The 15,046-nt window shown below is 36.2% G+C and overlaps 1 protein-coding gene across 5 annotated transcripts in view; it reads left to right on the top strand.

The window, feature by feature from the left end:
• LOC132393213 (zinc finger X-chromosomal protein-like) overlaps positions 1–15,046 on the top strand; it is a 33,401-nt gene that overhangs the window by 13,062 nt on the left and 5,293 nt on the right. For 3 of the 5 annotated variants that reach the window (XM_059968188.1, XM_059968190.1, XM_059968189.1), the window contains exons 4-10: positions 649–746; positions 1,996–2,562; positions 8,624–8,782; positions 9,298–9,441; positions 10,609–10,650; positions 12,892–13,029; positions 14,367–14,507. In XM_059968188.1, coding sequence (XP_059824171.1) covers positions 680–746; positions 1,996–2,562; positions 8,624–8,782; positions 9,298–9,441; positions 10,609–10,650; positions 12,892–13,029; positions 14,367–14,507 — 1,258 coding nt within the window. In that variant the 5' untranslated portion in view covers positions 649–679. Of the gene's footprint in view, positions 1–648; positions 747–1,995; positions 2,579–8,623; positions 8,783–9,297; positions 9,442–10,608; positions 10,651–12,891; positions 13,030–14,366; positions 14,508–15,046 lie in introns of those variants that run through there. The other 2 variants (XM_059968191.1, XM_059968192.1) reach the window with 2 other exon arrangements.

The raw sequence follows: 15,046 nt of genomic DNA, 5'->3' as shown, positions 1-15,046 counted from the left end.
CTTCCAACACAATTGAGATTGGGGATTTTGACTAGAATTTACAGATGTGAATGCAATTCTGCGCATGCACAGATTACTTTTCTAACACCGTTTCTGATGTTTGTTATTTTTAAAGAATTGAGTCCCTTGATTTGAAAGGTTATTGAAACTGCGCCATGAGTGTGAGAGAAATAATAATGAGCACATTGTTGTTTTTATAGGTTCGATAGTTGGTTACTAAATAGTATAGTTAAGAAAAGTAATTCTTGCCATCCCTAGCTATTAAAATTTTCTGAATTTGTGAACAATGAAATCTGAGTAAATATGGTCTAGCTGTAACATTTCAATTTTTGATTCCTGTTAATGGCCAAATATCGCATGAAATAGCCATATTCTGAAAACATGTATATTCTTTCTTCTTCATTTACGTTTCATAGATCCTTGGCATATCTAAGAAGTACTGATGTTTTGAAATTAGCAGTGCAGTGTAGCAGATAGTTGAATGTACATTTTGCCTAATTTTCGATTCCTAGTAGTGGCCAAATGTTGTATGAAATATCCTAATTCTTTCAGGAGCAGTGTACTGTGATTATTCAATTTGAGTACAAATTGAGGTGACAGTCAAAATATTTTGTAAACGTTCTTTAAACTTTTTTATTTGTTTAACAGATACAGTGGTGACTGATGAAATTTGCAGACCATGGATGAAGATGTAGGAGGGCTTGAACTGCAACAACAGGAGCCCAAGGTGATTTTTGATAACACAGGTAATAAACAATCTGTTATTTACAGGAATATTAAGAATATTTGAGGAATATTTATATATTGAGCTTTTTAAAATGCATATAACAATCCTAGAATTGGACCTAAAATCCTAAAATCCAAAAGGACCGAAAGAAGCTACAGAAAGTCATAAAGTATAAGTTAGCTGCATCTTGTGTACTAGCCTCCGCAGTACCCAAGACATCTTCAAGGAGGGTGCCTCAGGAAGGCAACATCCAATATTGGGACCCTCATAACCCAGGGCATGCCCTCTTCTCATTGTTGCCATCAGGAAGGATTACAGAAGCTTGAAGGCACACATTAAGCAATTCAGGAACAGCTTCTTCCACTTTGCCATATGATTTCTAAATGGACATTGAACCCATGAAAAGTACCTTACTTTTTAAAAAATATTTCTGTTTTCCACTTCTTAGTCTATTCAATATTCACACACACACTAATATATATATATTTTTTTTACTGTAATCCATTTACTTTTTTCTCCCTTTCTATATTATCATGTATTGCATTGAATTGCTGCTAAGTTGACAGATTTCATGACATGCCAGACATAATAAACCAGAATCTGATTCTGAGTATGTTTTTAATTTGAAAGTTTTATTTTTCAATTTGCCAGTATGTGATTTAAGCACTGGACAGTTATAAAGCTGTCTAAAACTTGTGCTCTACTTCTAGTGTGCATCCTCCACTCGTGATCAAAAGAAAATACTCTGATAAACAATTGAGGCAGAGAACTTGGAAATGTTAATTATATTTTTTTCCGTGGTCGTCGTGGACACTATTACTGTCAAATTCATATACAGGATCTCTCAAACAATAAATTGAATAACTATTCTATCTTACTGGTTGTTTTTGTAGAGTGATTGTGGGAGCTCGAGTAAGCAAATAGGGAGGATTAATTTCTTCAAGCCAAGGTTTCAAAAAGAGAAGGCATTTATTTAAAGAATTTTGGTGAATATTTGGAAAGGTAGTGAGGGAGAATGTTTCCACCACTGGGTGGCAGGTGTTCACAGGTAGGATGGTAGAGACAACCTGCTTTGCATAAAAACATGAGAAGTTGTGGTCTGCAGAGTCAAGTGTTGTAAGATGGGATTCAACTTGATAGTTTTATATTGATTGTAATGGACAAAATGACAATCCTGTGTCATAATTTTGATGCTTGTTTTATTATAGTAAAGTAACCAGGTTTTGTTTATGCGTATTAATTGAGATTTATTTTTTTTAATTTTTTAGTTCATGAAGTGACTTCACAGCATATTGATGGACACCATATTCTTGTGGAAGTTCAAGAAACCGTCTTTGTAGATTCCACTATTGACCCAGAATCCCACTTTGTCTCTGATGACACTGACTCTGTTGTAATACAAGATGCCATTGAAGATGTTGTGGCTGAAGATGTCCACTGCCCTGATATTATTGAGGAACCAGAAACCATAATTGTTCCTGAACAAGTACTGGACACAGATGTTGGCACAGAGGAAACTCTGACTACAATCCCTGAAGACGTATTAGCTTCTGACATTACCTCAGAGGCCATGTGTGTTGCTGAACATGTACTGACAAGTGAGTCGATACATGTGTCTGATATGGCCACTGCTGAGCACATTGCAGTCAGTGAAGCTGAAATAGTCACGGATGCCTTATTGCCTGATGTAGAAGAGGTTCTGGTGACAGACTCAACTGCAGAGACTGTGATAGATGCACGCAGTTTACACGTTCAGAGTCAGGAGACAGTTCCCGTAACCATCGAGGCTCCAGTAGGAAATAAAGGCACTAATGAAGATTATTTAATGATTTCCTGTAAGTGACGAGAGAGGTAGGCCTTTGGCACATGGAAAATGAATGGAATTTGTTCTTTATCCCTGCACACAAGTTGACGCAATCATAATGTTTCATTTGATATTATAAAATTATTTTGTTTGTGAAACTTCTGACTATTTCATTCAAATCTAAAAAGTGATTGCAATCTAAATTAATTTGAGTGAGTCTTACTTTATAATTGTAAAATACATGAAATGGGATTCATTTTTTGTCACTCTTTGTGGGAATTCCAAAAGTTTATGACCCTCTGAAAGAAGAAATTCCCATCAATTCCGTCTTAAGTAAGGAGCTTCCTTTTTATTTGAAATCATAGTCCCCATTTCTGGAATCCTTCTCAAAGGAGCCCCATCTTATCAGCCTCAACCTTTCATGTTTCTGTTATATCGTTTGTTCTTCTGGATGCCAATGTAAAGATCCTACTTTCTGAATGTTTCCTCAAGACAAGCCCCTTCCTCCAATTAATCAAACTGCTTGAGCAGCCTTCCACGTATTAAGAGATCTGAATTGTACACATTGCTCTAGGTGTGATTTTTGCCAATATTTGTGCCATTAGCACATTTACATCGTATACAGTAAATGTGCCAATATTCCACTTGCCATCATCATTATTTACTTAGTTGACATACTAGCTTCTCATGTTTCATGTCTGAGATACCTCTCTGCAGGAGTATTCTGTGTGTTTCTGTGTCATCATACCTTGCTTTCCCAACTCCCTGTATATCTTCAGTACATTTCGATGCCAATTTCTTGTTCACTTTAATGTTATTAATAGAGGATGTCAATAGTTGGGACTTGGATACTGTGATAATTTTGGCACTGCCAGAGTTGCAGTTTTCATATCTGCAAATTTTGCACTCTTATTGTTTGGTCACTATTTCCCAATGCACAAAGTACTTCTCAAGTTCACTTGTCCACCCTGAGCCCATAATTTACACCATGAATTTTTAATACTAAAGTAGTTTAAACTGCAAGCCTCCACAGTCCAGAAACATTGGGAAAAAAATTTCAAACTCAGTGTGGGTAGGATAGCTAAAACTGGCCCTCAAGCTGAATTGGTGAATTGCAATTATTTGTGTTGTGTGAAAATGTTTAGAACATGTCTTTTGAGTTCAGACAAATTTTCATTATTCGCTCAGTCCCAAAGAGCAAGTAAATTTGAGATGGATTTTTAACCTGTCTGGGGAAGTTGTTTATTCTCTTATGTTAAATATGTACTTGCAAGAACCTAGCTCAGTAAAATACAAGGGTGGGTACAGGATGAGGGCATTCAACCTGTTGAGTCTGCTCCACCATTCAATGCAATCATGACTGGTCCTCTGTCTCAGTTCTAATGTGGGATTATAGGATTAGTACAAATTGTCAAAAATGTTGGCCTGGACATGGTGGGCCAAAGAGCTTATTTCTATACTGTAGGATTCAACTATTCTAATATTCTTGTTCTCTCCAAACCCTTGATTCTTTTTTGTATATAGCAATCTGCCTGTCCAATTCTTAAGCTTATTCATGATCCTTTGAAAATTACACATTTTCATCACCATTTGAATGAAGAAATTTCTCCTTGTTTCTGGTCCAAATGCCCTGCACAGATTGTGGCTCCTAGTTCTAGGTACCCAGGCATGAAAAGTGCTGTCTCCATTACCTAGGTAGTCTAGCCTTATCAGAATTGTGATGAACATTTCTGGCACTCCTATAGCAAGTAAATCCCTTTTCTAAGACATCATAACCAAAACTGCACACACTTCAGATGAATCTTCATAAGACCTTGTACAACTGCAGTCAGATATTCTTGCTTTTGTACTCAAAACCTCTAACAATGCCACATACCTTATGAACTGCTTGCTGCATCTACACAACTGTTTTCAGTGTAAGAATTGTGAAATCCAGTCCATGAACTTATCAAGGCAATTTTGGTTTAGGATGGTAATGGATTAACTCTGATTTTAACTGCCTGTATTATATCCAGTCCTTAGAACGAATGGAGTATAAGGCTTGTGGGGTTTACATCCTTACACATGAAATAAAAATAATTTAATTTTATATTCAATATGTGCTTTGCTATTAAAACAGTAGGTGTATTGTTGGTTCACTGGCATCACATGGGCACAAGTTAAAAAGTTTAGTTAGGTTTTTGACAAATTCCTGCTTGTTAGGTTGGTCCAGAAGATTAAGGCACAAGAGATTGTTGGCAAGCTAGATTGAAAACTGATTCGGTGAAAGGAGGCAATGCAATGGTGGATTGACGTTTTTCTGACTGGAAGTCTAAAAAAATTGTATATTGCAAGGATTGCTGTTGGGGCCCTTGTTGCTAATATATATTGATGCCATTTACTTTTGCAGACAGTTGGTTTGATGCAAACCCATAACTTGCTGCTGTAAGTAGTGACACAGGTTGGCAGGGCAGTGAAGAAAGCTTTTGGTATGCTTGCCTTGATACCCTGAGTCTATCAGCACAAGAGTCAGGCATCAAGTTGCAGCTATAAGAGTTGTGGTCACCATACTACAGAAACAATGTATCAATAGAGGGAGTGTGGAAGAGATTCAGAGTGATGTTGTCTGGAATGAAGGTCTATACTTTTGAGATTGTATGGGCGTGTTTGTTTTCACTGTAACAGAGATTTATAAAACTGTGAGGGACATAAAGTGGGTAGATGATTAGAGTCTATTTTCCCCAGGACAGGAGAGTCTATAAATAGAGGACACAATGAGAGGAGATCTAAGTTTTATCTTCATAAGTGTTGAGCCAAATGCAGACAAATGGGGTTTGTTATGGATTAACATCACAGGCAGCATGGACGAGCTGGACAAAAGAACCTACGTCTGTGCTGTCTGAATCTATATGTTAAGTTAGGGTAACAATTCCAAGTCAAAATTGAGATTGTTGCAGAGGGTGACTTTCAGATGTTAGGCACCATAGTCCCAGATTCTCTTGACACTTTTGACATAAGCTTTGCATCCTGTCCTTCATTAATTTACAAGTGTGTTTAAACTTGCTTCGCTGACCTATAAAGCCAGACTTCAATTTTAATTAGTTGTCTATAACATGTTAAAGTTTTTAAGTCATTTTAAGGCTTCTATGGGTTTTACTATAAAATAACTACTGGGTCTGATTATTATTTCACTTTTTGTTGATCAGTAAAACAAAATGCAAGTTTGGGATAAATTCTTAACTTTAATTTCCAAGAATTTAGCTCACTAAATTATTTCATAGTATGTCTATCCAGATGTTTGTGTGTTCACACATTATGGAATCGTGTCAAGTCACGCTTATTTATGTGCCTTGAGATCCAGCAAATTTTAAAAGCAATAACCAGTCTTTTTTTCTCAGCAGTATTTCTCCTTTCCATAGTGATGACGAGTGTTCCTGCCCAAGCATTGGGTACTCTCAAATATCTTGCCCAAGTTGATCTTATTTATGACCCTTATTAATTAATAATGGTAGGCTATTTTAATTACAGAGGACCAATACAATTGAATTTGTGCACTTCCAGCACAGAACCATATGTGCAGTTTTGGTTGTCACATGAAAGGAAGATTGTGGTTGTGCTGGAGAGAAACTCATCAAGATACTGCCTGGATTGGAGGACTTTGGAGAAAGATTGGATCTGGTGTTGTTTTCCGTGTATTGAAGGAGGCTGGTGGGTGGATTTATGGAGGTGTATAAAATTGTGAGAGACATACAAATTGGAGAGGCAGAGTTTCTCTCCCCCACAAAGGTCTTAAGTTGAAAAGAAAGTAATTTAAAGAAAACTTCGAGAACTGTTTTTAATATAGAGAGTAGTTGATATCGGGAACTCATTGACCGATGAGGTGGTAGAATTAGATACAATTATTACACATAGGAGACATTTAGGCAAGCATTTGAATATGGATGTATTCTGGTCAAATGGAACTAGTGTAGATGGGCAAAACTGTATAGACGTGTTACCCATTTCTGACTCTAGATGCTTCACTCATTTTCTCCCTATCTAACTATAGACATTTTTTAGTTTTTTCATTCTGTATCATTTTATTGTTTACATTTTGTGACATTTTATCCTGGAGTTCATTAATTGTAAAATAGGCATCCTCCTTCCTTTGGTATTCAAGCCACAAGGTTTCTAACTTATTGGCCATAATCAAGTGTCACTTTTGTTTTGCTTTAAATCTGATGCATAATAGTTATTCCTAGACAATATAGTGCCTCGAAAGGTGCATACCTTTTGTGTTATTTTCACTATGTTTCAATGTTCCTGTTCTGCTGTTGTCTCCTGCATTGTTGCTTGCCCTGATATTTATTTTCTAGCATCAGTTTGTTTTGAATTTTAACTGTGTTTATGCTTTTGCTGGTTACTACTCTGAACTTTTTAGGTGTTTTTTCTTTCCATTTTCTCCATTAGTGGTTACATTTTTTCAGCTGCTGGTGACAATTTTTCTCATTTATAAGTCTAGACAGTAACTTACCTATCCATGGGTTCAGCATAGCCAGGTGCAGCCCTATCCTTATCTGGTATTCTAAATAATCCTTCCCATCTTATTAGCTCTTATAATAAATATCTTGAAATATTGTTTTTCTTCTTCCCTCTGATGCCGAGGGTGGTAGTAACCTGTGCTGTTGTCTACTGAGATTGGCTGGGAAAAGGGTCACTGATTGAATTTGAAGTTGTCGGGATTAGTGCAATATCACAAGCATATTTGAAGGCAGAGCCACTGGATACAACGTGTTCCTGCTAAAGTTAGTGGCTACAAAAACATGAAAATGCGTACTATGTGGTTGAATTTTAGAAAACACATTCATTAAGGTACCACCCTTTAAGGTGGTACCTTAATGAATTAAGGCAATTAAGGTATTGCTTATGTGACCCTCTCACTGGGGCTGGCAAACAGACTTGGCTCATTAGCTAACTCTGCGAACAGCCATGTCACTGGTGAGAAGGCCACATTTCATAAACGATATATGTCTAGGGTCAGTCAGGTCAACCAAAAAGGGACGTAGTGATATCCCTATTAAAGAAACCTCGATTTTGAGTGAATACTGAGTAAATACTGCCCATACACAGTTATCGGTAGCCCAGAAATGACAGATCATACACCAGCATAAAATTATAAAGAAATTATATTTACCAAATTTCAACTTTCACAAACATTTACAGAAAAATAAAAGAAATATAACATGGCCCATAACTGTTAAACCAGTCCAATGTGCACATAATGTTGGAACTCATACTGGAGAAGTCGGGGTGTATCTCTTCACTCATGCTCTGGACCCGCAGTCTGTGTCTCATTCTGAATTCCCCTTGAAGACCATCTTGAATGAAATGGCTCTCTTAGGAGTATTGGCCCTTCCTCCTTGGAGCCATTCATCTGTACAAAACAGTTATTGCAATAGGGACTCTCCTAATGGCATTCTACAGCATCTTCCCTTGTGCCCCACTCTGCAGTTCGTGCCAAAGACTTCAAGTTACACTACCGTCCTTAAGAAAACTCCTTCCTACAGCTCTCTAGAACCTTCTCTCACACCTCACAATCCTGATTGGCTGACTCGTAATCCTGTGTGGAACGACATGGGTCATTAACTCACCAAAGCCAAAACACACTTTCCAGCATAGCACACTGCTTTTACAGAAAACTACTAATATAAACTACCTCACAGCATAGCAGCAGAAATCTTAAGCAGGCCATTACACTTACAATTACCAGTGCAGACTATCTGTCCATAATGAATATTTGACTATAAGAAGGGATTAAGTATAGTTTCTAATTTAGTGATGTTTCTTTTACTTTTTTTTGAGTTTGTTGCTAAAAGCAAGTGCTACTCGGAGACTTTTACTTATTAAAAATAGTTTTATCTAATAATACTTTTTTTAAATTTCATATTTCAGAATTTTGTTGTATTTTCCCTGTAGAAAGCTACATTTTTGTTTAGCATGAATTATGCAACTCTGGACGAAATGAAAATATTTGAACAATTACTTTGACACAGATCACTAAGCAATTTGTAAAAATTGGATCTGCATGTTTCAGGACGTGTGTGTGGTTAATACTAAAGTTGTTTTTCTTTTAGTGGATGATGATGGAGGAAAGATTGAACATGGAGGAAATGGTGAGCTGAAAATGGAAAGTGGACTGTCAACACAGAGTGAAAGTTTAAAAGAAGATAGTACCTGTGGTGATGTCATTAAAGTTTACATTTTCAAGGCAGATGATGGTGAGGATGATTTAGGTAAGTAATCAGGTGGATCAATGTCATTTTATTATTCCATTTTGAATCCACCCAAAACGAAGGTTAGGCGGGGCAAGTAGGAATTCTGGGCATATGTGATTCAACCAGTTACTTAAATTAAGAATATTAGACACACCGAGTTCTTTCATTTTATGTAAGGATCCTTGTATTTTTTGTTGTGCTGCTGGTTTTGAAATACTGTAGCTGATGAAGGTGAGTCAATAAGCATTAGTTTGCTTATATAGTGATCCTGATTAATTGGGCTTATTTGGGACAACTTTTAAAGAACAAAAGCTATTTGAGACAATTTCCATTTTATCTTGTACTTCCATTGTAAATCCCCTTGAAATTTCTAAATAATTTATATGTTTAGATGGGGAGAAGAATGCTGGAAGGGGAGTTAAATAATTATTTTTACAAAGTGATATGATGTGTCATAGATCATGTGCAAGTAATGGGGATTTTTAGCTTCTTAGTGGTGAAATATAATGACTTTTTTTGTTGTGCAACTTAAGGTGGAACTGTAGACATTGGTGAAAGTGAACCCGATAATGATCATGGGGTTGGACTACTGGATCAGGGCAATGTGGGCAGAATATCACGAGAGAAAATGGTGTACATGACTGTTAATGACCCTAATCAGGAGGATGAGGATATAAGTAAGTACAGATTTCTTGAAAAGGTTTTGCACTTAATAAAATAGAGCCCCAATGTAAATACAATCCTTCCAGAGTGTTAAGCAAATTAAAGAAATTGAGTGAGTCAGAATGGATTACTGTTCCCAGGCACCTTTTAGAAATCCACTTTAAACTTTGATGACATTACTTGAATACCAATTAGAATGCAATTTTGAATCTAAGATAGGTATTTTAAAATAATTTAATTTGGACTTTGTGTTGGGTGAAATTTGTGACTACTTATGTTGAGTATTCGAATAGTACGTCATGTGAGTAGTCTCTTGATGCCTGAAATGTGGATGACAGTTTGATGCCATGTGGTTTGAAGTTTATTCAATTCCTGTCCTACAGGTTGTACCCCAGTGTAAAACAATCAAATGTTGGAAAAGAGAATAATTTAATCCCCACCCATAAAAGTCCTAAAGCTATTTTGACAGCCAGTTAAACCAAATGCAACCAGTGTCAAAATCTTTGAATCTGTATGACATTTAAAAGCTATTTAAGAGCTTTAAAAAATCTAGATTATCTAGTATTTAGACTTGCATAGCTCTTTGCCTTAACTGAAGTACTATCATCCCATCCTGATGCAGAATGTTCATGCAAATTCTCCACTGGAGAATTAGCAGAAGTTTTGTTTTTATCCCCCAATGTCTATGTCCATCATTTGAACACGTTCAGGAACACAGTCGTAAACCACTGACTTGTTTGAGAGGAAATCCTGCAAAATTGAACCCCATTTTAATTAATCTTAATATATCTGTTCAGCCTTGTCAGTGAAATATTTTGGTTACTATTGGAATATGGATAATACAAGCACAAATTGTTGGCAGAAAAGGCAGGCTTTGATTATTCTACATGGTCTTTAAGAGATTATATCATATCATTCGTCCTTTGGCTAGTCAACTAGATTAGCCAGGCTGCAGTAATTATATTGACCCAGAATTGCAAAATTTATTGAACTCCACTATGTTCCTTTGGCAAAGTGCATTCAGTTTTCAACCACTGGCTTGCTAGTTTAGAAAACTAATAATCTAAACTAAAACTAATAATTAGCCACTTAAATTAAAATTGGGTGAAATTTTAAAGTTAAGTCGTATATACATGTTCTTCAGTTAAGTAGTTAATACATTTCAATGGATTATCTCATAGTGAACGCAACACAGCATGAGGAGAACTGCTACCTTCAAGCAAGTAAGTGCCTATTGTTTTATTTCACTTATCCTAAAATTTGTCAAGTTTCAAGAATTTGAACACCCAGAAATTCTAGGTGGATAATGAATCAAATTATTGTTTTGTACATAATACTATCCCGAACGGTACATACTATACAATTTGCATGATTTTTACAACAAGGAAATGTATATCAGTTGAAAATGAGTTTATTGGTGTATATTATAGATTTAATGTATTTACATACTATCTGTTGAATATATAGATTATTTATACACCAATAGCTCTGGAAAATTTTATAGATTTAATGAGGAAGATAAGACAATTGAATGGAGGCAACAACTGATAATAGTAACAGGGTCTTATACTTAATGAGGTACTGAAGGTTTGACCGGGTGTAAGATTACATTTAAACTAAAATACAGTTTATTTACCCCATTTATCTGCTGGTATAAATGTTAATACCAACTTTTTGAAAAATATTATGTTGATTTGTGGGTAACGAAGCAGCATTTTTTATCCATCTTGAACCATTGCTGTTACTTTTATGAAAATACTTCAGAACCATGTTGGATAGGGAATTTCAGGATCCCATAATGTTGAACTGTGATGCTTATCTTTGGCAATGATATCTCATATCTCTTTGTTACAAGGGGAATTGAATACAGTGAGCAAGGATGTTCTTTTGCATTTGTACAGGGCCCTGGTGAGACCACACCTGGAATATTGTGTACAGTTTTGGTCTCCAGGTTTAAGGAAGGACATTCGAGGGGCCGAATGGTCTCCTTCTGCACCTATTGTCTATTGTCTATAACAGTTGTCACCTTTCGGATAATTGTCAGAAAGACTATGGTACTGAAGTAATGATTGAATTACTTAGTAAGTGCAGAAGCCACACAATAGGGAATTAATTTGATGCTTATGCCTTCTTAGGAGTACTTGCTGTCAGGTTCTGGGGCTGTTACGACTGGTATGCAGTGCCAAAATCACCTTGATTTATGTTTGGTATGAATTCAGCCACTGTACAGTTATCCTACTTATCTCAGTGACTTTAATTTTGTTCATTTTGGTGCAATTTTCAGGCAATAATAGGCCAATTTCATGCAGATAAGTTGCTTCAGAGTTTGAATTAATGCCTTAATGTTGTCTGATTGATATTCTGGAACTTCAGTGGTGTTGAGTAGGTGTTCTCATCTGCATGGTCAATGAGTCTTTACGTTATTTTATAAACAATAAAGAGTCATTGAGTCTTACAGCATAAAAGCACACACTTCAGCTAAACATCCATACTGTAAGACTTTATGACTCTATTATCATGCATTGCCCAGTGAGGAAGTCCCATTGCCCCCTGTGTGCATACGTCTACTGATGCTTCTGGACACATCATCAGTGATGTTCCTGGAATCAGGAACATCAGCTGCCAATCTCTTGCAGAGGTCAGTATACCTGCCAATGTTCTTTTGGCATGTATTGGCTGCTCCCCAGCTTTTACAAAGGCAATGGTCTGCTTGGAGGGTTGGGACCACTTCACCCACTCCACTCCTGCACTGATGGCTTCAGCGATGGTCTTCAGGACCTGATCATGTCTCCATCGGTACCGTCCCTCACCAAGTGCCCTTGTACAGCTGCTGAGGATATGCTCCAGGGTTCCTCAATCCCTCTTCCCTAAATCCTTCTTGTCCATGCAGTCAGTATGGCCACTGTGTACAGTCCCTACTGTAAGACCGCTCATTGAACCCAAACCCGCTCCCCCCACATAATCCTCAGTATCCCTGCAGGGTATGTTCCCTCACTCTTAAGAAGACTGTGTACAATACCCTCACAATAAAACCACTCATAGTACAATCCCCTCCATGTAAGGCCACTAGGACCACTCAGTGTACAATATCCACTTTAAGACCACTTACTGTATATCCTCTCACTATACAATACCTCATTGTACTTCCTCTCACTAGAAGAACCTCCCTCTGTACAATCCCTTCAGTGTACATCCAATATTGAGCAGAATAATATCGAATCATTCTTCACTGGGCTTGAACAACAGTGGTAATCCACAGAGTTAAGTACGCAAAAGGGTTTCGAACTGCATGGCTGATGGGGTTAAAATTCTATTTTCAGTAAATGCTTATGGTCCAAACAAATTTGCAAATGCAAAACTAATAGAGATTTGTTTATCTGTGATTCCAAGTGATTTTTTTTAAAGTGCAAAATTAACTTGCTTGAAGGAATTGAAATAGATTTTATTGTTACTTGTTTTTCTAGATTGTGCCGACATTGCAGATGAAGTTTACATGGAAGTCATAGTAGGAGAAGATGAAGCAGCAGTTGGCCATGAACAACAAGTTGAAGAAACAGATATTAGCAAAACATTTGTTCCGGTAGCTTGGGCTACCGCATATGGTAAGTATGTTTTTTTTTAAAAAGCTACCAGTTAAGATCAGTGATTAACGCTATTTCCAGTTAGAACAAAGTTTGAGTAACTAGTGTTTGATCTCTTGTGCCGAGTGGTTAATGTCATAACTTTGTGGAAAATTGTTACCACAAAGCACTCAATCAAGATAAGTTAAGAACTATTACCAAAGCAATTAGGGTCATTAATTAGAGAACATCATGACTCTAAACACAAATTAAGCTAAAAGTTTGACTTAAAAGAGAAAAATTTGCTTAACTGATTGATAAGTTTTAAAATTAAATTGTTTTATTCCATTTTTGGCTGTGAAAATTAAGTAAAAAATATGTTCACTTATATCAGTGCTCACAAAACAAAAGCTTTTGTTGCAGTAGCACATTGTAAGTACATGTTAACTGAGGCCAGTGAGTGGCGGTTTCTGACAATTTGATGTATGTATAATGAAAGCACACAATTTGGGTATTTGTTTTTTATTGAAGACTTCCTCCAAGAGTTTTGAATTAGTTCAATAATTTTATATATCATTATATAGACCATGCACCCATTTTTAACCTCATAGCTGATTGTTCAATCTATTTTAAAATTATTGCATGCAAGCAAGATATTGATACCTAGGAGACTATGTATACAGTTGTAATATTTGTTAAGCACTTGTTGAACTTTGACATTATTTTTGTTTATCATATTATTGATAATGTCAGATCAACAGCACAATTTTTTGCCTACATGCAAGGAATTATTGTATATGAAACAAACTCAACTCCCATTACTGGGTTTGACAATTTTTCTAAATCCATTTTTGATTGAGTTGATATTTTAAAATTGCTTGGCTAGCCCTTTTTAAGGATTGTAATGGCTAAAGCAGATGAATTATGAGAGTGATTTATATACACTGCGTCCACTTTATTATGTCCACCTGTTCATTAAGGCAAATATCTAATCAGCCAATTATGTGGCAGCAACTCAAATGCTTAAAAAGCATGGTCAAGAATTTTCTTATGCGTTTACATAGAATGGTGTGAAAAACAACACATCCAGTGAGCAACAAGTCTGTGGGAGAAAATGTCTTGTTCATGAGAGTGGTCAGAAGAGAATAGCCAGACAAGTTAACACTGACAGGAAGGTGACAGTAACTCAAGTAACCAAGTGGTACAACAGAAGAGCATCTTTGCAAGCACAACGCATTGAACCTTGAAGTGGATGGACTACAACAGCAGAACTACTTATAAAGTGGCTTTTGAGGTTATATAGAATATGAATATATATGAATTAACTTAAAATCTGTAAATAAAATGGGTACCTGAAACTGGTCATTTTGTCTTCTCAGGTAACAGTTCGGATGCTGTAGAGAATAAAAATGAAACAGGCAGTCACCTCCTCCAGGCAGATGGAACAAATGAGCTTACCAGATTGGTAAAACCAAAATCAAGGAAAAGGAAGAGACTTGAAAGTAGACAATATCAGACAGGTACTTAATTTTCCTTGATCTTTTATTATGAGTCATTGCTTGGCATTGAAAACATTTTTTTGCAAGGCTCTTTAATACCTAGTCCACTCAAACAGCAAAATCTGGCATTTTCCTTGCTCTCATGTATGCAGGTGATGTCGTTTCTCTCAAATTTAAATTGTTAATTTATTTTTACTTTTAAAAAATATTCACTAATTGACTATTCACCTGTTGCTCCTAAAGCAGCAAATAATAAACTTAGACAGTCATATACTTAGGAAGTAGTTGAAATGGTTTTGTTTTGATAGGAGGAAAGGAAACATTCCATCAATTTCTTCTCCTATTTATTATCTTATTTTATTACATATTGCTTTATTCACTGACTGAATACTTATGCCATTGTTGCAAATAAATTGTTCCCTTAGATGTGAGTGAGTGATTACAAAAACTTGGTCAGTCTTTTATTTTGAAACAGAATTATTTGAAGTCTTTGCAGGCAAGTTCCTAATCTTCTCTTGGTGCTGTTTTTGGTGATGCTGACAGCAATTTATCATGTGCTG

This window comes from Hypanus sabinus, chromosome 4 (assembly GCF_030144855.1).
Source record: "Hypanus sabinus isolate sHypSab1 chromosome 4, sHypSab1.hap1, whole genome shotgun sequence".
In the NCBI taxonomy this organism is placed as follows: Eukaryota; Metazoa; Chordata; class Chondrichthyes; order Myliobatiformes; family Dasyatidae; genus Hypanus; species Hypanus sabinus.
The sequence above is the reverse complement of the archived record's forward strand: the minus strand, read 5'-3'. Positions and strand labels throughout refer to the sequence as shown.